Source organism: Zerene cesonia, chromosome 6 (assembly GCF_012273895.1).
Source record: "Zerene cesonia ecotype Mississippi chromosome 6, Zerene_cesonia_1.1, whole genome shotgun sequence".
In the NCBI taxonomy this organism is placed as follows: Eukaryota; Metazoa; Arthropoda; class Insecta; order Lepidoptera; family Pieridae; genus Zerene; species Zerene cesonia.
In genome coordinates, this window is record NC_052107.1 from 1,907,329 (window position 1) to 1,931,060 (window position 23,732).

At 34.9% G+C, this 23,732-nt stretch overlaps 3 protein-coding genes across 10 annotated transcripts in view; 1 reads left to right on the plus strand and 2 right to left on the minus strand.

Annotated features, from left to right (window-relative positions):
- Window positions 1-2,100, plus strand: part of LOC119840346 (exosome complex exonuclease RRP44) — an 11,125-nt gene extending 9,025 nt beyond the window's left edge. The window contains 3 exon segments of the mRNA XM_038366919.1: window positions 444-655; window positions 996-1,136; window positions 1,766-2,100. Of these exon segments, the coding sequence (XP_038222847.1) occupies window positions 444-655; window positions 996-1,136; window positions 1,766-2,050 (638 nt within the window). The 3' untranslated portion in view covers window positions 2,051-2,100.
- Window positions 2,098-9,250, minus strand: LOC119840345. The gene is made up of 9 exons (XM_038366918.1): window positions 9,114-9,250; window positions 6,502-6,652; window positions 5,518-5,661; window positions 4,900-5,120; window positions 4,245-4,772; window positions 3,835-4,176; window positions 3,370-3,610; window positions 2,811-3,110; window positions 2,098-2,648 (listed from the first exon to the last, which is right to left on the minus strand). The coding sequence occupies exons 2-9, from the start codon at window positions 6,611-6,613 to the stop codon at window positions 2,227-2,229; spliced, it is 2,310 nt and encodes a 769-aa protein (XP_038222846.1). The 5' UTR covers window positions 6,614-6,652; window positions 9,114-9,250; the 3' UTR covers window positions 2,098-2,226.
- A 1,765-nt stretch (window positions 9,251-11,015) lies between these two features.
- The window catches only part of LOC119840344, an 83,129-nt gene continuing 70,412 nt past the window's right edge, over window positions 11,016-23,732 (minus strand). For 3 of the 8 annotated variants that reach the window (XM_038366911.1, XM_038366909.1, XM_038366913.1), the window contains 7 exons: window positions 19,849-20,023; window positions 18,261-18,287; window positions 16,583-16,594; window positions 15,922-16,053; window positions 15,131-15,250; window positions 14,142-14,197; window positions 11,016-12,758 (listed from right to left, as the gene is read on the minus strand). In XM_038366911.1, coding sequence (XP_038222839.1) covers window positions 12,137-12,758; window positions 14,142-14,197; window positions 15,131-15,250; window positions 15,922-16,053; window positions 16,583-16,594; window positions 18,261-18,287; window positions 19,849-20,023 — 1,144 coding nt within the window. In that variant the 3' untranslated portion in view covers window positions 11,016-12,136. Of the gene's footprint in view, window positions 12,759-12,949; window positions 12,959-13,033; window positions 13,387-14,141; window positions 14,198-15,130; window positions 15,251-15,921; window positions 16,054-16,582; window positions 16,595-18,260; window positions 18,288-19,848; window positions 20,024-23,732 lie in introns of those variants that run through there. The other 5 variants (XM_038366916.1, XM_038366917.1, XM_038366915.1 and 2 more) reach the window with 5 other exon arrangements.

The following is a 23,732-nucleotide window of genomic DNA, read 5'->3' on the forward strand; positions in this document are numbered from 1 at the left end:
GTCAAAGTCAGGTTTCAATAGTCTGACTGTCTTTAAGTTATATGATTCACTCATGTGTACCGTGTCTCTCTGTCAATCAGTCTTTATAAGTGATATACATATATAATTTATGCACTCGTGATTCGCATAGTAAATAAAGTATTAGAGGTACCGATATACAGGTTATTGAATAACAGATACGATTTAAACCTTTGTCATGAATAGACCATTAGATGTAATGCATGATTCGCGACAAACAAAAGACTTTTGTTGTTTTACAAATTGCATTTAAGTACAAAATCTATACTTACTACTAATAACGACAGTAGAAGTTTTTTTGTTTGCTTGTTTGCACGCCTTAATATCAGACACTACTGGACCGTTTTAAAAAATTCTTTCACCGTTGGATCCGTACACGATCGGTACATGTTATAGACCATAATTATATGCACCAACGGGCAAAGTCAGGGCGGATCGCTAGTCTCATATTTTCAAATCTGTTTCCAGATACGCAGACGTAATAGTACACAGGCTGCTAGCGGCGTGTATCGGCGCGGATTCGACGCACGCGTCCATTTTGGACACAAAATACGCCATCTCGTTGTGCGAGAACCTCAACTATCGGCACAGACAGGCGCAGTACGCGGGACGGGCGTCCGTAGCTCTGAACACACATGTGAGTGGTTTTAAATCACACTGATATTGTAATTGTGACAGTTTGTTTGTTTGGATGTTTGTCCGTCAATCACACTGAAACTACTGAACGGATGTTGATGAAATTCGGTATTCATACAGGATTTGAGCTGACTTGGGTGATAGCATTTTATCGCTTTTAATCCCGATTACATGCTCTCTTGGGATAAAAAAAATCATGATATTCGGGTGGAGCCGGGGCGAGCATCTAGTAATTTATATATAAACTATATCTGATCATATTTTCTAAGTGAAACATGATATATTTATGATCAAAAACCTTGTATAAAGTGACCTTGATAATATTAGTTTTTACTTTTTAGATTCTCTTCAAAAACCGCGTCGAGATCGAATCGGCTGTAGTGTTGGCGGTGAAACGCAACGCCCTGCAAGTGCTCATACCGAAATACGGTCTCGAGGGGCCTTTATATCTGCCCTCCGATAAATTTGTTTATAATGAGGAGGTATTTGTTTTTTTATATATTATTGACTTCTTTATGTCATAGCGGACAACTGAGTTGGTGGTTCGCCTGATGGTAAGCGATCATCACCGCCCATGAACATTCGCAAAGTATGGCCTCTGCGGATGCCCTGCCTACTTTATGGAATATATGATGAGGAAAGGATTCACGTGTGGAAACAAGGAATGGACTGGGATGGGTGAGGAAAAGGAAACGGGCCTCGAGCTCACCCACTCGCCGAACGAAACAGAGTAGCATGCTACTGTTTCACGCCGGTTTTCTGTGAGGGCGTGGTACTCATCAGGTGCGAGCCAATTCGTGCCGAACTAAACGTGCTCCCACTGTAAAAATGAAACTTAAATATAGAGGTTTGCTATGGATAGGAACAGTTTCAAATTTAGCCATTTTTTTATGTGATGAACATTGTTTGTATTGCGAAGGTTGTTTCTATTAAGCTTTAAATAATAAAATATAAAAGTTCTGCGTTCGAATTCTTTTGGTTACTAGTAAATAAGTCCTGGTCTAGGAGCACGGGAGAGCTATGGTAAACAAATACGTTCGTGTTTCACTTACTTGTCTGTTATTATTATAGTTTAGCAATCGTTATGTCATATTCAAAATGTCTATTACAGGAGCACGTTCAAATATGCAGTGGAGTCGTGTTACGGACATTTGACGAAATAGTCGTGCGTTTGAGCCTGGACAGTTCGAACTTGCAGCACAGGAAATTGGTTTTCCAATTAGTTAAGCCGTGTATACCCGGCTTTAGTTACGTCGAAGATAAACAAGATATGGACGTTCAGATCATAGACAAGACGGATGTCGTAGAGATCGTGGATACCACAGACAAAAAACAAACGAAGAAACGTAAAGACGCGCCAGAAGCGAAGGGCAAGAAAAAGAAATCGAAGCAATAGTTACTTTTGTACTTTTGTAAAGCTTTAGGTTAATAAAAAATATTTAAAAAACAATTCTTTATTTTTCATTGAAAATACAATATACAACAACATTTAGGTGATACAAACTTAAATAACAGTCTACACTTCAAATTTCCATAGTCACAATGGTCCTAATTAATGACTATAAACACTGCTTATTCATTCGTAAAGCTATGCCTTCTAACTGGTGGTGGACTATCTGCTATAGTTGTAGGCGGCATTAAAGTTCCTTGACTAGCTTCAACTTCACTATCCTGTGATTCATCTATGCCGCTTTCAGTGCTCTGTGGTTCAGGTTCTATTATCTCTGGTACGTTTTGTACAGACTCCGCATTGAATTCGTTTGTCTCTGGACTTTCTTGACTAGTGCTCGGTTCTATCTGTTGTATAGTCTGTGGGATCGTTACTTGAGCTTGCGCGGCAATACGGGCGATCTGTTGATCGATTTTGTTGACCAATTGCTCGATTGCTGTCGGCCATCTTGATGTCGGTATTGTGTGTGACGGCGTTAGACGAGCGTCGGCCATTACAGTTAAACGAACAGTGTCCGCGTACTGAATTACTGTTAGTGACATACCTGAAAATAATTTACATTTTGTGATGTATCCCAAATCATTAAATTCTTTTTTATGTACTTGGTTCAAATAACATTCAATAAAGTTACGTATTTAATGAACAGAATTTAGCAAATCATTCCAAATATTAGACATTTCTACTCCTTTTCAAAAGATAAACTTACTTATATTAGCTTGAGGAGGTCTCCAATACATAACAGCATCTATTTCTTGTCCCCATAACGTTTTCCTTTGCCTCGAGTCCAATGGAGCATCTATTTCGGCGTACGATACAGCATATCTTCTTGATAGCGCATTTAGCGTCAACCTTGCGAAGGGCGAAGGCACGGAGCGTGTTAGGGCTCCGCAGCGGGCTTGGGCGGCCCACGCGCCGGCTAGCGCTACTTGTCTGTTACATGCTTCCTCTACTACTGAGGCTATGCGACGTGGAGTGGCACCCACCGGTAGAGATAGACAGACCATACCTGAAATTACAACTCAGGATAATTAATTTTTATGTAACTTCATTCATTCAACGTATCAAGTTTTAGATTAGACGTTTCAAGCCTGCTTTGCATTGCCTTTTTTGGTAATGTTTCTTATGTCAAAATATGTTAATGAATGTAAAATAATGATACATATATTTATATATTCATATCTATTGTATGCCTAATAATAAAACATCATGGTATATTAGACTAATAGGTTATGAAGGACATAATTGTCTATAATATATTGCCTTACCTCCAGTTTTAGATTTTTTATAGTTCTTCCCATTGCCTTCAGCAAAAGTAAAGAGGAAGTCTTCTGAAGCCGCTCTCGCTGTGACTAGAACTGAATCAGGTGTACCACATTGGGACTGTTCAAAAAATGCCCTGAGAGCCTCAGTAGCTGCGAATAGTGCTATGTCAGTAGACGATACCCCCAGAGCGCGAGCCGCTCTGTCTATGTTACCTCGAGGCACTGGTCTGGACCATGACGTGACCTAAAAGTAAGGCAGAACATTATTAGAGTTTGTTTTCTTAATTTAAATTAAAAGAAACTATTGTTTACATTGCACAACCATATAAGCTTTATCTTTCTTATTTTTAAATCGTTTCAAGTGTATAAGCCGAAATGGCATGAAGTCGTAAATATTTTTAAATATATAACCTCATGCTCCGAGACGTTCTTGTTCTTTCGTGTTTTATAACTAATGTGTTATTTTACCTTTCTTCCACACAACGATATAGTTTGCAACAAATGCCGCTTCCCATCATCAGCCCCAATAGTATCTGTCCATAACTTTCGAGGTGCCCGGTATGCTTCCACCGTTCCTCTTACCGTTTCACCCACAGCTCTGATAAACAGTTGAACTAAATCTCCATACTTCCAAGTCAACGTGTGTGTTTGACGAACTTGTCCTGTATTCTTCAGCTCATAGAGAGCCAGGATTTCATCTCTCATTCTAAATGGTAGTGTTAAAAAAGTTTTCGTTGTTGTCAAAGCTGCATCTAACGTTCGTCTTGGCCATTTCCGAGGGTCCACTGTTACAAGAGGTGAAATTATTATCTGTAATTGCAAAACTAAAGTCAATGCAAGAATAATTTGTATATTTTTGTCAAGAATTTTTCGCATACCTTTGGTAACGTTAAATTTCTTCGTTTGCATTCTTTTTGTACGGAAAGCACGAATTTAGCCGCTGAGAACGCGGTTGGGGCGTTTCGTTCTTGAGACCTCTTCTTAGAAATTTCTCTTAAAGCACTGGCTACTGATATAGACACCAATCCAGCGACATGGAACGCTCCAGGTAGCGATTTCAGGGCTCGAGGACTTTCTACCGGATCGTATTCACATATAAATTCGTTCCATACATTTGACAGACTCTCATTCAGCTTTGACCATAATTCTGGAATGGCGGATGGCGTTGGAAATAGCTTCGAAAGCGGACTCAATTGTCTGACATCCTGGTCTAGAGATCTATTTGGCAGTTGTTCCACTAGGAGAAAATCTCCAATGTTAAGAGAATTTTTCCCCGTGAGCAGTAAATGATGAGCTCTTATTAGTATGTAATACTTTGGTTCTGTGGAAACACAGGGAATTATTATATACTGCCACGGGGGATGATCGCTCGGAAAATACTTTGATATTATATCGCTAATATAATCCTGGAAAAAAGGCAAATAATAATTACTACAAAATTATTTTAAAATGTCGAACTATTAAAAGGAAACGTTATCATGATTTTATGCATGGTTTTCAGTATTGCGGATATTTTGAACTGAATATGCTAACCTGTATGTTAGTGTCTGTAACAGGTCTTCCTCTGTATATAGAATTAGCTACAAGAACATGATTTTCTGGTCTAAAGGGCACGTGCTTGTCCCAGGCATAGTTGCCCCAACAAGATACTAAGAGTTGCCGCAATCGCGGGAACATGAGATCACCATTTTGATTTCGTCTATCAATAACGTGTTGATGTAATTGGCGTTTAATGTCCTCTATATTTGGAGTACCTGTAACGTGTTTTATGGAAAATATTATATTATTTATTCCTATACAAGGTATGATGTTTCACGAACCGTCAAAATAGCTCTTAACGTTGTAGCCGTTTTTTTACCATGAAAGTCCCATGGGTTTGCATATCGGTTCCAACTATATTTATTTTTTCCTCGGTGGCTATTCATACATGTGTACAGGTCTATAGGACTCCCAAAAAACCTCTTTTTTTAACAAATAAAATGTATGGTCCATCACCATAGGTATATAAGTTTGACAAAGTGGTTTTAGACATGTAGACAAACAGAAAATAAAATTAATAACCATTGTTTTGGGGTCTATTAAACCCTGCATAGAAATTAGTTACCTAGTTTTGTTTAATTATATATGTATAGATAACACTCAAATATTTACCTTTGACGCATAGCAGAACGTTAATGATACCCTGATTCCTGTGAGTATCCAACAAGGATCGGACTGTATCTGTTCGTATAAACTCCAAGCTTGGATATTTGCTAGCAAGCAACTTTAGCCATAAATGCTTGCTTATTCTAACAACTGTAATATAAATTTGCATGAATCTGTATCATAAGGGTTTTATTTTTTGAAATTAATAGTTGCATACTACTTTCCCGCTTTATTTCGAATTAAGTAGATAATAGCAATTTTAGATTGTTATAGTTAACTGTAAAATAATATTTAATTCTTAGTTTTATAGCATTGAAATCTTCATAAATGAGAAATTTTGAATACAAAAAAATTTTGATCACGAAGCGGGATTCGAACCCGCGTTTTCTGCCAAACTGTAACATAGTAATAAAATAATAACTTAAATACTAAACATGAGATCAAACCCAAGACTGCTAGTTACTGCCTCTAAGCATACTTTTCGTCACTAGACCGACAGCGAAATTATTTACGGAAATTAATCATCCGTAGGCATTGTTTTTATTCGTAATCGTTCAATCATACTTAATCGGTGCGACCAATGACCTTTCAAATTATCAACATAATTCGCTATCAATTTGTCTGTTCCTACGCAAATTTAGACACAATTATCAGGTACCATTTGCCAATTGTAGTATTTATGAGGAAGTTGGAACGAATCTCTATCCTAAAGTTCTATGTACTTTCTTAAAATATTGTGTAATAATATAGAAAAGCTAGAAGCAATATTTGGGCTTCTGACGAACAATTGGGATCCGTTATATTTGCTGGTAGTTTCTTTAACGTTCGCATGTCCACAATTGCAATCTCGCGAGTGAGATTTTAATCTAGCTTTAACAATCTTATGGTGTATTACACATTAAAACCCCAAAATAATTTTTTAGTTGGCTTATATAAGGCAATAATTAACTAAGCAATTGACTGATATTAGTCAAATGGCTATTAACTTACCAACATACGATAGAGCGAGTGCAGGCAGTGCAGACACGGCAATCCAGAAGGCGCAATATGTATAGAGTTCCTCTCTCAATCTTGATCGTAAGCTGAGAGGTTGTCTCCTCATCTTTAGGTAATTATTTCAACTGAAGATAATGTCTTAGACCTAGAAAAAAAAACAAACAAGTTACTGACACTTACTATTGTTAGAATAATAATATACTACCGTAAAAAATAAAGGATCGTAAAAGTCAAAAAGTAATGATTTTTTTAAGTCTTTTGGAGATTTTTCTACTTGCGTATGTTAAGAGGATTGAGGCGTCTAATTGGGTATGTAATCAATATAAAGTAGGGTCGATTGATGCTGTATTACTCAGAATTTTTAAAAGAAATATCATTGATTTCATAAAAAATGTTACTTTCATAAGAATTAACTTTCCTCAACCTTTAAATTACTTTCATAAACAGAATTAAATACGGTATATATTTAAAGAGAGAAAATGAAACTGTCCTTTACTAAATTAAATTTCAATATTATAGATACCAACTAAAAACGTTAAATAATGGATCACATTGATCAGCGAGAACCAAGTAACTGGATGTTATGATGTTGAATTTGCCTAATATCAGTGGAAGTGGTTACTTTCTCTTGGTTTTGACTTAAATCGACAACTCTCTCCATTGAAATACCGTCACTCTCCAGGTTAATCATCAAAATAATGCAAAAATTGAGCGAAACTATTAGGTATGTCAATGCGTTTAATATCAATAATTATTGCAGTTTAAAAATAACTAATTGGTTGCAGTACAATTATAACAACGGAAACGAAAATTAAAATCTAAGAAAATTAATATGTTTTTGAATGTGTGAAAATCTCAAGTCAATATGGTGCACTTTTCTGAAACAGCTAATCCGATATTTCCGACGTTTTTTCATAAGAAGGTACCTACACTAGTTCGGGATGTGACCTTGGTACAAATGGGCATACTGCTTCGTGATGAGTATCCTGGCAGCAACGTTTGCCGGATGAGAAAATATATATTTAGCTACTATTAAAACTTGAGTTATATCGTTGTCTAAAGATATGCAATTAAATAGACATAGTCAACTGTCTTCGTGTATCATAAAATTATTTTAATGTTAAACGTTTCAATATAAACTATTTAGTTTAATCTAGTATTATCTCATTATAAAACAAACTATCATGCCCCATTTAGTTTTACTATTAAAGAGATAACATCAATCCTATCTATATTTGATTATAAGAGCGCACTGGTGACCTTTAACAATATGAAATCATTAAAGCATCATATGCTTAGGTAATGGTTAACGTCACTTGGAATTATTCTTAAGGGGATATGGGGTAGGAGATTCTTTTCAAAATTAGGTAGGCATTATACTTATTATACTTTTTCTTTCTTTCTTTCATTATAAGAAACTATCGCCTTTGATCTCCAAGCGCTTGTTTCGCTTTAATCGTTCGATAAATAAGAGAGCAGAAGCCCGACAGAAAAACCTAAGCAGAAAGTGTTATTTTACGGTTTCGCACTCGCCTATATACTCATCAGTCTGGGTCCTGCAATATATTATTCGCTTTACCGTAAATTTATTTATAAAATCATGCGAATTCAAATGATGCGAACTCATTTCGTCCAAGTTGAGCTCTTTGGAGCTTAATTAGAAATTCAACTGGATATCCAACTCAACAGAGAGGACTATTAAGTATATATTTTTGCATACAAACAACAAAAAAAATTCATAGACACATTTGATATATTATAATTAAATTGTTAATAAGTTGATGTAATGCATGCGTAAGTCTATTTGTTATATGATGAAAATAATCTATCTAAGTACTGGTAATCATCCGGGCTAGTTTTCATCTGAGTACATAGGTTCCTGTTCTAAGTGAGCAACCACATACTGAAACTGTATAAATATGGATACACTAAAATTACTGGGTTCAAACAAGGATCAGAATAGATCCTTATCTTAAATTAAACGTTTTCTTTGTTTGACAATTCAATAAGTAAACTGTGTTTACTTAATCTTAAATGGTTATAACATATTTATTTGCTTTATGTTTCACTTGATAATTTTTTCAATATAATATGTGAAACTATACCTATATAATAAATGTTTGATGTTACAATATTTTTCAACGTTTTACCTCCTTACATAAATTTATTGTTTCTAAGATAAGAAATACAAAACTTAAATTTGTTTAAAATATCTAATATTATAACGATATTGTCCTAATGAACGAAGCATATATTGATATTTCATTTTCTTAGCCTATACTTACATATTTTATCCCCAAAAGGCCAATGAGAAGTACTATAATTTAATTTAATTATTAATTATAAAATATAATATTTAACTTCAGGGGGAATAAGTACATACAAGTTACAAAACTAATGGACTGCGTTACAATAATTGAGTAATTTTAAATAAGGATTAGAGGAATTAGATAAATTTAAAACCTTACGAAAATCATTGTAACGATAACCTTTTGTATAAGTTTACATTTAATATTACTCGATTTATATTGTAATAAAAGAAAAGTTTACATCCTTCTTTCTGTACTTATAGTATAAAAAATTAACAAAACAAATAGGTAACTTACTGTAAACACAACACAATTGTTAACCCACTAATTACACAATGTTTTCACAAAACAAAATTATTCAGAGTGTATCGAACGAGTGTTCATGTAGTAATCACATTCGACTGTGAACCAGCTAGCCGGTGGGTGTGTGGGTGTCAGCTCTGACTACACATATTGCTTATCACCGCTTTGTCCAAGGTTCAAGAACAACGGTTATTAATAAATGGACGTGGAAAGCAAGTACGATGGTGATAGGATTTCTAGTTTACTTGTGGGTAGTTTTTCGTAACTACAATTACCTCTAATGTGTTAAATTAGTAAAGACAAAAAATACGACTCTGTTTTAAAGCAAGGTTTTTTCTAGTGCTCATTTCTTTTCTTTTTTTCTAAATTTGATGTTATTTATAAAAAAGAAAATTCATGTTTATATATACACATGAACTTTCGAAAAGAAAAAATACGATTTTTATGTGAACTGTTTCTCTAAAAATAAAAGAAATATGATTTTACTGCATTATGTAGTACCTGCAATGACGAACGATTTTTATACTATAAAATTAAAGTTTAAAGAGAGACAAAATTTATTCAATAGTAACTTTTGCCCACGACTTCGCACGCGTTAAATTTGGATAAGTTAATACATGTTATTGTACATATAAACCTTCCTCTTGAATCACTCTATCTATTAATAGAAACTATCAAATTCGTTGGGTAGTCTTAAAGATTTAAGCATACATAGGCCAATAACAAAAAAATATCGTTCTATTTCAAATGAGATTTAACTATTTAGTTTATACTATTATGTCAGTGGATCGTGACCCAAATTTTGGAGATATCGTTTCGGCTCTCATAGTCACTATACTATAATAAAAACATATCAGGTCAAATTATGTATACTGATTACTAACGATATTTCAAGAAAAGTCCATATTAAACAAACTTCATTGTAAAAAATCTCTTTGTCTGTATTTGGGAATAACGTCGTAATTGCGAAATTAATTTAAACATGTCGGTGTGTTAATACTCCGAAAAAGATACCCATATCTTATAGATGTTATTACTTTAATTATAGATGGCGGTATTTGTCACTGTTCATAAACTTGGGAGAAAGGGGTTCTAATTCAATAATTGGTCCAATTTCATGCAACGTTATCTTGTTAGAAAACCAACAATTCTATTTTGATCACTCCTTTAAACAAATAACAGGCAAATAAACACTAGTTTTTTTTTGTGATTTAACAGCCAACCCAGGGTGGTGAAAAATACATCTATTTAATATCATATTAATATTGTCACAGTATTTAATTGGAATCTAATAAGAAATATGTTTTAATCCATATCTTTACTAATATATGATCATTAATAAAGGGACAGTTTTGACTTTGTTCATAGTATATTTATATATATATATGATTTTATATTACCTTATTATAGAAACAATATCGAAAATTCCTTTACCAATTTACCCTTGCGTTATTCCTGAGTGACATAACAATTTTTTTCAGATCAATTATATATTAACTGTGAAGCAAGAAATTTCGAGATGCCCAACGAAGCGGCACGGGTCAGCAAACTAATACCTATAGTTATCAATAACGAAAAGCTGAAGAGTGTTTGTTGGAACTCGCTAATCTCTATAACTATTTCGATTTGAAATTTTCTGAAAGAAGTTCTGTTAGATTTATTTACTTATTTATGCTAAGACAGAAATATTTCTTAAATTTTCTTTTGTAAAATAATATTTTTTGGAATAGAAATAAAACGAATATACATTTATGCGTGTGTCTGGTTACGCTAGTACCACTGAACCACTTTTAATGAAAGCTTGTTATTAATAAAATAAAATAATTGCTGTTCTTATCAATAAAAGTAAATACTTACAAATGAAAGAAAACACACGGGTGAAATAACAAACGCAACCAAAATTAAAGTTATTTATTGAAACAATTTGATTTTTAAATTAATGATAATATATATTTTACTAAAGCTACTGGGTTTTCACTTATGTATGAGGAAACATATACAATAACATAATTCTGCTGTTGATAGCGTTAAGTACACAAAATGCATACTAGTATTTCATAAATAGGTATCAATAGGACTTAAATTAGGCAATGCGGAAAATATATCTATTCAAGATAATATAATAGTTTAATAGGCATGATTATATAGTCTCAGAGAGCGCTAGAATAAGGGATATTGGTGTATTTATATAAATCTATTTCATACTTTTGTAAAATTAAACCACAAAATATTGCGGGGTTATTAAGGTAGAAAAACGTCACATGCGCAAGCCCGCTCGCGATATATTTCATTAATAATTTGTTCATTGTCTCATAAAAATATAAACGACACCTCATCCTAGCCCTCCCTTAAGACTCACTTTCTCGTAATCAACAAATGCACAAGGAATATAACTTTGTACCTATTTGTTACCTAACTACCGATTACATTTTCATAGTACATTTAGGATTAGACGATTATAAAATATCGAAAAAAAAAAGAACTTACAGCCACTCTTATCACATAACAGCATTATCATCTACCGAGTCTATCATAGAAAATCTAAGATATTTTTCGCCTGTATAAATTAAACTATGGAACACTCCCGATATCCTAATTATGATACAGGTGTCATGTACAAAGGAAATATGCGAAACGCAACCACTTCTGAAATAAACGATTTCAAGTCAAATAAAAAATAAAATGCATAAGCAAACGTTTTGGCATCTTCAACTTAATATTAGCGTCGCGAACCATAATGCGAGTGAGCCTGTAATTGTGACGAATGGCATCCTGCATCCTCGTGATATGCACCAACGGAGTTGCCACATCACAAAGCGACTCGCTAAACAGCGGCAAAGCTTCTGCGCTACACGAAAATGCTATTTATGTGCAATAAATTATCTCTTTAATATTGTCAAGTTAGGGCAGAAGTGGCAACCCTAGAACCAGTCTTGAACCCGAGATCCGAGGTACGGCTGGTTTCCGACTATCACGATTTCGTTCAAGAGAAATTTCCAGAAGTTTCTAGAACAATTTCACACGGCGCTCGCCCGGATTTGCTTCGTCGATATGAACTTCTGTTCCAGCGACCTCCTCGGAATGCCGCTGACCTTCTTCGGGGAGCCGTAGTTGATGGACGAGGGCAGAGACTTGTAGCCTCCGTCTGAGCTGTAATCCGTGTCCGTGGATTGTCCGTTCAGACTCGGACTGTGTCTGTTGACGCTCTCTCTGCTCCCGATCCTCCCGTTGTACAGATCCCCGTACGACGTGTGGTGCTTCATTGTGGTCTCTTCTATGACAGCGGTTCTGGACAGCAAGGGTTCCGCCGTCGAGTAGTTCTGGTTCTGGAAGTTTTCTATCGAGCGAGATCTGTTCGTGTAGAGATTTCTTCTGTCCGATTTCTCTCCCAAGGACGAATCTCTCTTGACGTACCTTCTCTCGGCGTTGCCAGCTACGGCTTGGAGGTATTTGGAGCCGACCCGGCTGTTCGGTTTGAGGTGTATAGCGTCTCGTTTGTCTGTCTGTACGTTATCGTCAAGTCCGTTCACATTTCTCGCACCGCACTGACATTTCACTACCCCGTTGGTAACAGGTCTCTTTGTCTTTTGTGCTTCACTGTATAACGGCAGCTTTCTTCCGCTCCCTTGTTCATTCCAACTGGAAATAATAATGTTTATTTGAGTTACACAAGATTTAATTTCAATGATGTACCGTCGTAATTAGTCTGACTTTATCAAGGTTAGATATCTTGTTATTACGAGTGTAGATACATTCATTTACTGTTATATTGAAGTTCGTAATAAATATGAAATATTTACAAACAATCTGAGGTAATACGAATGTCTCACCTTTAAATTCTGACGTGGCAGCGTGTAACACAGACAAAAGTTTCATAATCGAAGTATAAGATTAAAAGTCAGTCAAAAACCAAACAATTCACAAAACGACTTAGAAAAAACACACGACAGTTTCAGACTTATATAGGCGATATTAGTTCAATTATTGTGCGTGGTTCAGCAGTAGAGTATATATAGTAAGGCGAGTATCACAGAGACGTTAATGTTAGCGAGCACAAAGAAGGCTAATTGGCTATTGAGAATCGAAAAATTTCCTACAATAGTTGTTAATTTCGCTTTCATAAATCTGAATAGTGTTCTCAGAACTTTTATACACGAGATGCAAGAAGCAGATAACATTGATGGAACACAGGAGGAATACAGCAAGCAAGCAATCCAACCACGCTACCTGATCTGACGGACGAACCCTCGAACCGCCCAAGTGGAAACTGTCGCGTTCAATATCCACACATTTCGAATATATCCCAAAGAAATGAAAGCAGCATGTGAGGAAATAGAAATGGAATTAACGGGCACCGAGATTTACAAAATGATTTAACTACGAGAGCAATTAACTAAAAGTGTCACTACGATCGTAAATGGTACGCTAAATAAAGACGCCAGTGAAATATGGTGTCATGGTGAGAGTGATCCTGCACATAGAGGTGGGCGAAAAAGTCATTTTCTTGTTCATGTAATCTTTGAAAATGATTATCCATTTGGAGTTGCGTATGTCTGTGGTTAGCTGGTAGGTTTTGGATATTGTGTTTCTGGTGCCTTCAAAGCATAGCTCTTTGTATTGTGACAATTTTAAGTTTGTGAGGGGATGAAATATTCTAAGTGGTGTGATTAATGTGATATAATAGGACTTCAATGAGTTTAACGTAGCGGCGAAAAACCTAAAACAATAGACATAATAGATAGATAGATTTAATGGATTTCATGGAAATAGATTTCTGAAAACAGGATTCGTATAATTCGTTGGGGAAGAATAAAAGGTTAAAATGGAAACAAAAAGAAATTCTTATAGGCTTCAACTTAAGGAGCTTTAAAAGTTTTTGTGAATACAAATAAATCTATATAAAAGGATAATATATATGAAAAAATCTATACATTTTGAAATATAGTGCGTCCGTGTGATGAATTATATCGATGTGTAGATGTGCTTAATGATGGATGATACAGATTAGATGCAGATAATTACCTCACTAATCCGGAATTATCAGAACTGGTAAGAGTTGAACCCATCGGCGGCCGCAACTGAAAGGAAACATACCAATGTATAAAATAGGTTTTAAACGAATAATTATTGAGAAATTTTGAAAGAATAGAAAAAATTTGATCACGAGGCAGGATTCGAACCTGCGTATCTTGCCTAACCGTAGCAACGCCTAGCCTCTCGGCCACCCGTGATCCTCGTGATCCTCGTGATCGAATAATTATTGTTTCCAAAAAAAGATCACCTACGTCCCTGGGTGGTACAATAATAACAAAAAAAGGGGGTTTAGAACTCCTTCGTTTTCGGACACTATTTGTTTATTCCCTAAATAGATGAAAATCCATGTTCTCGCTTAAGAACTGCAGGATAATTAATTATTTAACATCGTTATATTTAAAAATAAAAATGTGAAATTGTTATGAATTTTAAAAAGTACCTACCTAGTCACTTGCCGGACTTTATTTTTATAACTTCTTTCTTAATCGGTGGTAAATATATAAAAAGCTGTTCTAAAAGAAGTCTACAGTGCCACCAAAGATGCGCTTAGAAATGGCAAAAAATGTAACTAAAAATGTTGAATTTTCATTGGCTACTTCAAGTGATTTGTAGGTATGTTTTACTGCTATTTTTTTATTTAAATTGTTAAATACCCCGAAAGCCATTGAAATAATTCCAGGAGTATTATTCTAAAAGTTACACTGAAAGGGCTGTGTCGACACCATTCATTTAAACATAAGTTCGTGGCACTGTAGTTGAATCCTACTAATATTATAAACGCGACAGTTTGTAAGTATGGATTCTTTCACGTAAAAACTACTGAATAGATTGCAATGAATAGATAGCTGGACAACTTAAATAACACATAGGCAATTTTATCTCAATATTCCAACGGGATACAGACGCGATGTGAAACAGCGGGGCGCACCTAGTGTTGTATAAATGTTAGAGTTAGCGTCGCATAATCAGGCACTCACCCTGTCAGTCTGCGTGGCGACGTTGCAGGTGTCGTCGGCGCGCGGCTCGTGGCCCTCCGCCATGCGCAGCATCTGCTGCTGCAGCACGCGCACCAGCCGGTCTCGCTCTTCTAACTGACTCTGGAAGGTGCACGTTTCAAATTGTCCATTTTAAACGCTCTGGGAAATACTGGATATTCGGCACGAATTGGGCCAGCTCGCGCCGGGGAAGTACCACACTCCCATAGAAGAGTGGCGTGAAATAGCATACTGCTGTGTTTCGTTCGGTGAGTGGGGGAGCCGGAGGCCCATATCCTTTTCCTGCCCAGTCCTTTCCTTTATACCTCTCTTCAATCCTTCCCTTATCTCTTTCCACTTTTGTCATTTGAAGAGGCGTAAGGTCTGCAATCGACCTTAAACTTCTCCAAACGTTCATGGGCGGCGACCATCAGGCGACCCACCAGCTCTATTGCTGCAGCTCTCTGCATTGCCGACTATGACATAAAAATTAATACTTAAGAGGACGTTTTGTTAAAATTTCCAAATATTTGAAAGCAAACGACCCCGCTCCTGTCAATTTGAAAAGTATTAGGTAAATTTATATCGTCCTCAATACCTAATGTTTTTTGACCAATCGGCAATTATTTTAATAAAATTGTCATATGACACATTTCCTCGAAATGTTTTTACTATAAAAAAATTAGTATACGCGAGTGTGCGTTCGCGTGTATGTAGCTGCATACGCACGTGCATGTTGACATGTGTGCGTACGTGTCTAATGTGTCCAGTGTGAGTCGTGTGCGTGCGTGTACCTGCAGATAGACGATCTGGCGGCGCATCTCGGCGCAGGCGTCGGGGTGCAGCGGCGAGGCGGGGGGGCGGCGCCCGTTGCCGCGCGCGGGGCTCTCCGCGCACGCCGCTAGCAACGGGTCGAGAGTTTCGCTCTGCAAATGCAGCGCGATATTTATTATTTGTTTGAAGATTACGTATTTTTGTTTCAAATCAAGTCTTTTTAAGTGACTTGTCATTTTAAGTATGAATACGGACAATATTTTTTCGGCTCAACCCAGCAGGTCTTGCACTAATGAAGGCATAGGCTATATTGCAAAGTGCGAGTTTTCATGATATTATATACTAGATTAATATCGCTATCAAAACATCGCATGTTTGTCGTTATCTTTTTCATGAAATTTTTAAAAATCATTCTAATTAAAATGAATGCAATGGCCATTCATTTATAGCAAATACAACTGTGGAAACATTCTTATTATTTCTACTTCACCCACCACCAAAAGTATAAATTATAATATAAAGTAAAACTCAATTATAACAGAAGCCTCCAAAATCCCTTAATCAATCGAATTATGTTGGAAGATTCGATTAAATCAAATGCTCTCATATACTACAATACTCGTAAGTGCTAAGCTTTATACAATTTAATCAATTACAAAAAGTATTAAACTGTTACATTACCACATTCTTCTTCTTGTTAGCGAAATAGGATAAAGAAATAAATAAAAAGCGTTAAAAAACAGTGCAGAAACTTGTACGAAGAAATCCAAATGCATTTCATACCTTAATAGAAGATCTTGTTATCAGTTATATGGCAATTAAGGTCGATTACTTTACAATAAGGACAGTATCTAACATATCATTGATTTATTAGGAACATACGTTTATACTGCTATGAATTTTTATAAGTTGTATGATGTTTTTGGACTTCTATGTCTACAACTCTTGGTCCAGTTAAAGATGCAATATACTGTTTATTGAATGCAAGAAGAATATATTATATTTATGTATTATATTGATACATTATAATATATTATATTTGTCATTACTGAATTGGTTCAAAATGTACCTATCTTTTCAGGTTCTCAAAAAGGCTAACGATAGCAGCACAGATTACTAAATAGTATGACATAAATTCGAATACAATATGAGGGTATCATTATTTCATCAAAGAATGAAATGCATTTTTTATCTTAAGCGCATTACTTATATTATTGGGACACCCCCATGCATATGCAGCAAACCTTCAAGTTGCACCTGCAGCCCAAATTGCTTTCACAAACTGCGAACTCCAGTCAGTTTTGGAAGAAAAATATTTGTAAAGATGGAGTTGTAACGTAGAACGGTAATGGTTTATCACTACATAATATAAAACAAAGTCGCTTTCTCTGTCCCTATGTATCCTTAAATCTTTAAAACTAAGCAACGGATTTTGATGGTTTTTTTTAATAGATAGAGTGATTAAAGAGCAAGGTTTATATGTTTATATAACATCTATTAAAATACTCTTAATTCAACGCGAACGAAGCTGCGGGCAAATGCTAGTATATCATCTCTTTCGCTACCAAATTTAATCGAACGCCTAATTTTTCTTGCACTAACTAAACGTTTTAATAGCTGTAGTAATACTTAACAAACAACCGCTAGCAGTCCGCCTCAGCTTCGCAATCGATACATTTATATTAATACTAGCTGCGCCCCGCGGTTTCACGCGCGTAAGTCAGTATTCCGTAGAAATATCGTTATTAGAAGTTGCCTGTATGTTATCCCAGTTGTCCAGCTGTCTACGTACCAAATTTCATTGCAATCGGTTCAGTAGTTTTTGCGTGAAAGAGTAGCAAACACACACACATCCTTACAATCTTTCGCATTTATAATATTAGTAGGATAGGATGATTACGCAGAGATCATATACCTACATATCCGATGAACGAATTTTAAAATCGATAGTAGTTATCTTTCGCAATTTGAGTATGAGACGAGCACGCTTTGGCACGAATCGGGCCAGCATGTACCGGGTAAGGTACCACACCTCCACAGTAGATATTCGTGAAATGCTACTGTGTTAGCTACTGCATATGATATAAGCGCATTCAAACAAACAAATTCTTCAGCTTTTTACTATAAATTATCGAATAATAAACGTAAAAATCACTCAAAATCCAAAACCGCCTAAACATACTGCTACAAACAACGAAAACAGGACTTCAATAACCCAAAACAATCGACACAATTTCCATAGTTGAACATTACAACTCCACATTTACTCTATCGCCAATATCGGCCAAACCAACTGTATCAATTGAAACGCCCAAGCCGACCCGTGCACCGTCAAAACGCAGTGCAAATAATTACTTACACTCATCGAATTGTGCTCCTCCCCGGGCTGTAGTTGCGTGCAGCGAAACGATGCAACCAAAACATAAAAATTATAACACGAACAAATCATGTGCCAACAAGCAGAAAAAAATTTAATAGCCACGTTCAACGCCCGCAGTACGGCGTTCGAAATCGCTTTAAAACATTTTTAATTTGTCATGCTTAACTGGATTATAGATGTCTTTTGCACAATGCCTTTTCAGATAAATGTGTGAATGTGTGCTTGATATTCATCGAATAAAATGTTTAACATCTGTAAAAGCATTGTGCAACATGGAGTCTTAAGAAGTTAATTAAAATTAAAACAACATAAATGAAAAGATAATGCAAGTGTTTAAACAAACTGTATAATTGCAATAGTTTAATTAATGACCACATCTTCTATTTATCTTCGTAAACATTTGGAGGAGTGTATAATTAGGATCGCTTTTATACTCTGATTATAATCTACACATGTATAACAAAAGAAATATTATCAGTTCTCATTATTATTTTTACACTATATTTTAGCATTATCTGTGGCTTTTGACATTGACAGATCACGAGAAAACTCACTATGCTAATGAGAATAAATTACCACGCGATATTGCAAGCATGTTAAAATCAATTAGCGAAAACTGCTACGCAATGTTGCCATAATATAGCTTCCTACGACTGCGCGTAATTCAAATTAAACATGCAATGTTTGATACAGATTAAAAGACACGCATGTGGTTCATTTTATAGTCATTACTACGCGTATTGGCAATAAATTGGGTTACGTTTAAATTGCTCTTTTATGTTGACTTTCTAAGGTAGTAACCTTGAGACCTGAGAGCTTCGAAGTAATGTTAATCTATTAACGTCAACAATGTTTTAGGAGTAAAGATTTATTTCCTTGCTAGTTCGATTTAATTCGATCCTAAGCTGACGTTATGTTAAGAATATAGATTATTAAATTATTAATTTGACATAAGTGCAATGTATATAAAAAAAAAAATATTGACTACGATCCAGGTTACAAAAAAGTATCTACATTCTATTAAGATGCCAAAAAACATTCACTCTATCAAACTTAATTGTAAAAAAATCGACAAATAGACACAGAAATAACGAGTTTAAAATATTAAAAGCAATAAAAAAATAGTGGCTTATCTACAGGTAAAATAAACGCATGACAATTTTATACAAAACCACAAAATGCTCTAAAAACAGACTCACATTGATGTAGATCGCTGTCAATGGCCTTAATTCTGATGTCACTAAACTTAAATCACATCAATCACGATATAACTACACACAAATCAAACTCTGTGATACTTAATAATGCCATTAGATAGACGATTCCGCGAAAATCGTTTTGGCCTTATAAACTTTTTGCTATTATTTGCTTCTAGTTTTACTTATATTTTTTTAACGTAAAGATAACAACAAGGAATGCATTCGAAATTTAAATTTAGTGACAAGAGAATGTCGTGACTGTAACACGTAACGTTAGCACACGTCGTGATGTTATGATATATTCTATATCGATACATTATGACTCACAAGTAAAACTCTATTTCTATAGTGGACTGTTAGTAACTGACCTCCTGTAAGACCCGTTTCAGCTGCAGCAGCAGCGTCTTGATGTCAACGACATCTTGTAACAGCGTGGACGGGGCCGGCGCGGGCGAAGCGCTGCCATCGCTGATGCCGGCGTCAGATGGCGTCTGTGTGCGTGACCGTTGGAGTAAACGCGCACTCCTGATTGGTAGACTGGCCCTGGGGAGAATAATTTGAATTTAGTATGTGGATTATGGAAAACTAAATTGAATTTAAATAAAGAATAATATGAGTTATTTAAAGAATTTCTATTCTTCTGCAGTTCAAGTTAAAAGCAAAACAATTACTTTCCATTAGACTGAAAAAAGCTTAATCCAGCCGCGTGTCTATCTAGTTTTATTACGGTACCGCTCCTAAATACAAGACGAAAGTCGCAGTTACAAATATATTGTAATAAATTTTCCTATTAACCTCACACAGGTACATTATCTTTTCATTTCATGACAAAGAGAATTGCTTTACGCATTCATTGTGATCGGATTACAACATTATTAAACGAGTCAGGATGAACAGCAGAAATATAACGGATCTAGTGGAATATTTATAGAAAGTTTTTAAATACACGTGTTCTAGTTATTTCACGAATTACATAGAAAGTTACACTTCAAATTATATGTAACGTGCTATTCGCCTCGGCTTATGGCCTATATAAAGAATTTAAAAAATCCGAAAAAATGATGACATGTGGCATACTGTATGATGTAAATATAAAATAAAATATATATAAAAAACGACCATTCGCGCTATTTAATCTATATTTTAGAAAAGAGTAATATCCATCACTGCCTTAATATTGATGTAAAAGCGTATTACGTCACTTTCATTAATTTTTCACATTCTAAGGACCATACTCCACATACTCCACACGGCCGAAGTGAGCTCAGGTGCAAAGCAAAATATAAAAATGCTAAACACAGCTTAATCTTGTAGTAACATAGAGTTTAAGTTCACAATAGCATCTGGAAAGTGTAGTATACATGCAGGATTGAAAAAGTCTTCGGTCTTAGGTATAAACTATGTGTTAAATAACTATTTTTCAAATATCTCTTATGTATCAATGACTGAACGGCGAAACGATATCCAAATTATAATGAATGTTACTAATTACATTAATCAATATGTTACTAGTTGAATCCTACGATACTATCCTATCCTATTAGGAGGACAGGATAGGATAGTAGGATAGTTGATATTTTTACCATCCTCCCTATCCTACTATATCTTCTATATATATAAAATTCTCGTGTCACAGTTTTCGTTGCCATACTCCTCCGAAACGGCTCGACCGATTCCTCTGAAATTTGGTAAGCATATTGGGTAGGTCTGAGAATCGGCCAACATCTATTTTTCATACCCCTAAATGATAAGAGTAAGGCAGAACAGCGTCTGCCGGGTGCAGCTAGTCTATATATATAAAATTCTCGTGTCACAGTTTTCGTTGCCATACTCCTCCGAAACGGCTTGACCGATTCCTCTGAAATTTGGTAAGCATATTGGGTAGGTCTGAGAATCGGCCAACATCTATTTTTTATCCCGATATTCCTACGGGATACGGACTTACGCGGGTGAAACCGCGGGGCGCAGCTAGTATATTATATATCCTACTATTATTAGAAATGTGAAAGTTTGTAAGGATGTATGTGTATGTGTTTGTTTCTCTTTCACGCAACAACTATTGAACCAATTGCAATGATATTTGGTACGTAGACAGCTGGACAACCGCGGGGCGCACCTAGTAAAAGATAAAAAAATCTTTCATTTGTTGTTAACTACTTTTACTTTAAGTTAAGGAAGAGCGGGATCCCCTGACGCAGGTTTTTTCTTAAACTTACTAGGAGTTCCCATCTACTCCATATTTAATAATATTTGAATTGAAATAAACTGCTTTAGTATTTTCTTGTGTTTGATTTTACACGAGTATTATACATTTAGAAATAAAATAATTTTTAACGGATTTTAAACGTGGACCACGCTCGCTGTAAAGTATTCGAAACGTCGGGTTAATAATATAACGAATAAATCGCGTTTAAAATCCGTTAAAAACTCTTTAATTTCTAAGTGCTAATATTCTATGAATACGCTTTAGTTATGTATCGGGAAACGTAATTATCCTAATTAATTTCAGGTATCAAGACACGCCCTGTTCCAATGCTAAACGAAATTATTCACTAACAAATTGCTTTTAACCAAATGGATCTGGATTAGTGGGTTAATTATAATTTCTTTTCTACACTTGGCTACACTTCTAAATATATATATATATATATATGACATAGTGATTTATCAACGCACAGACCAAACCACTCTACAGATCGGGCTGAATTTTGTTGCTAAATTCATTTTTATTTTATAGAAAAAAGATGCAATGTTAGTATTATTGGAAATATTTAATATCCAGTGACAACTGTAGAATAATGGAAAGAATTGACACATTTATTTTATCTTAAGAATTTCAGTTTAAATTGTATGAAAATAAGATCTAAATTGGGTTAAAACAGAATTAAGTATTTGAATAAAACAAACATTTTAAATTAATTATGTTATCTCGTAACTTAAGGAAAGTGTTTTATTTGAGTGAATAAAACAAAAGGTGAAAATTCTTAAGCAACAAATAATGCTCTCGCATATTATGTCTTCACAAACAAACCTATATAACAACGATAATACATATTCTATGTTTATCGTGCCCTAATAATGATATATCTTATCGGACTTTATCTGTAGTGTTTGTTTAACATAAATCTTAAGAATTTCAAATTCAATACATATTCTAAAATCACAATATTTCATTACTATTCTGTTTATATAAGATTATGTTATACCTATAATGTACATTTGTAAACGGTTGCCTGGTAGAGATGGCTTTTAGCCATAAGGCCGCCATTTGCATACTAGTTTTTGTTAAATTTTATTTCTTTTTTATATTTTGAAAGTGTGAAAGTGTGCAATAAAGAATAAATAAATAAATAAATGAATACATTTGATTACCGAAGAAATATACCTACTTCGTTCAAAAAATTTTAGGCAAATATTTTCCTTTCGACGACGAATACTTTGTGTGATTTATAAATAGATACGTTTAAAGTAGATCGGAAGATTATGTGTCACTAAAACCAATTAACGGAACCGTCCAAACATCCTTGATTCTTTATGACTTCAAACGAACTAAGGGCAAAACTCTTAAAACAAGGAGGTTACCTTAGCATTAAATGTACAGGTAGTCTGATATATTATAATATTCCTCGTCTGTCACATAGGGCACACATTACTAATCGCCTTTAGGGGTTGTTTCTTGAAAAAAGTTTCAAACTATTACAAAATTCATCAAAATCGATAGGAAGTGTGGTTTAGCCCAGATCTGGCATTTATATTACCTAGTTTTTTATTTTATAAAAGAAAGCGGACAAACGAACAAGTGGTTCGCCCATTATCGAGCGATCACCACTGCCCATGAGCCCTCAGAAGAGTCCTTGTGAATGTGTTGCCGGCCTTTTAAGGAAGAGGTAGATAGATTAGCTTATAGATTTATTCGTGAGTGTTAAGTTTTATACAAGTAAGACCATTTAGTTAATTCTGTCATTGAAGCGTGTTTTAGTTTTTTGAACCTATATTTATCAATTAAAGTTTGCATGCTTGTATTAGATAAAACGCATATTTCGCATGAACGCGTATTCCGCGGATCAATGCGAAATTGATTATAACTATAAATTGAATAACCATGTTACACTGGTATTTAGTTTCTGCGAACGATAAAGTTTATAAATGTAATATAATACTTAGTTGTATAAACAACTGATATTATATTACAGTCAGTGAGGCTATGGTAATTGTAAGAATCGTTAGACTGTTTAATGTTGATTACAACAAT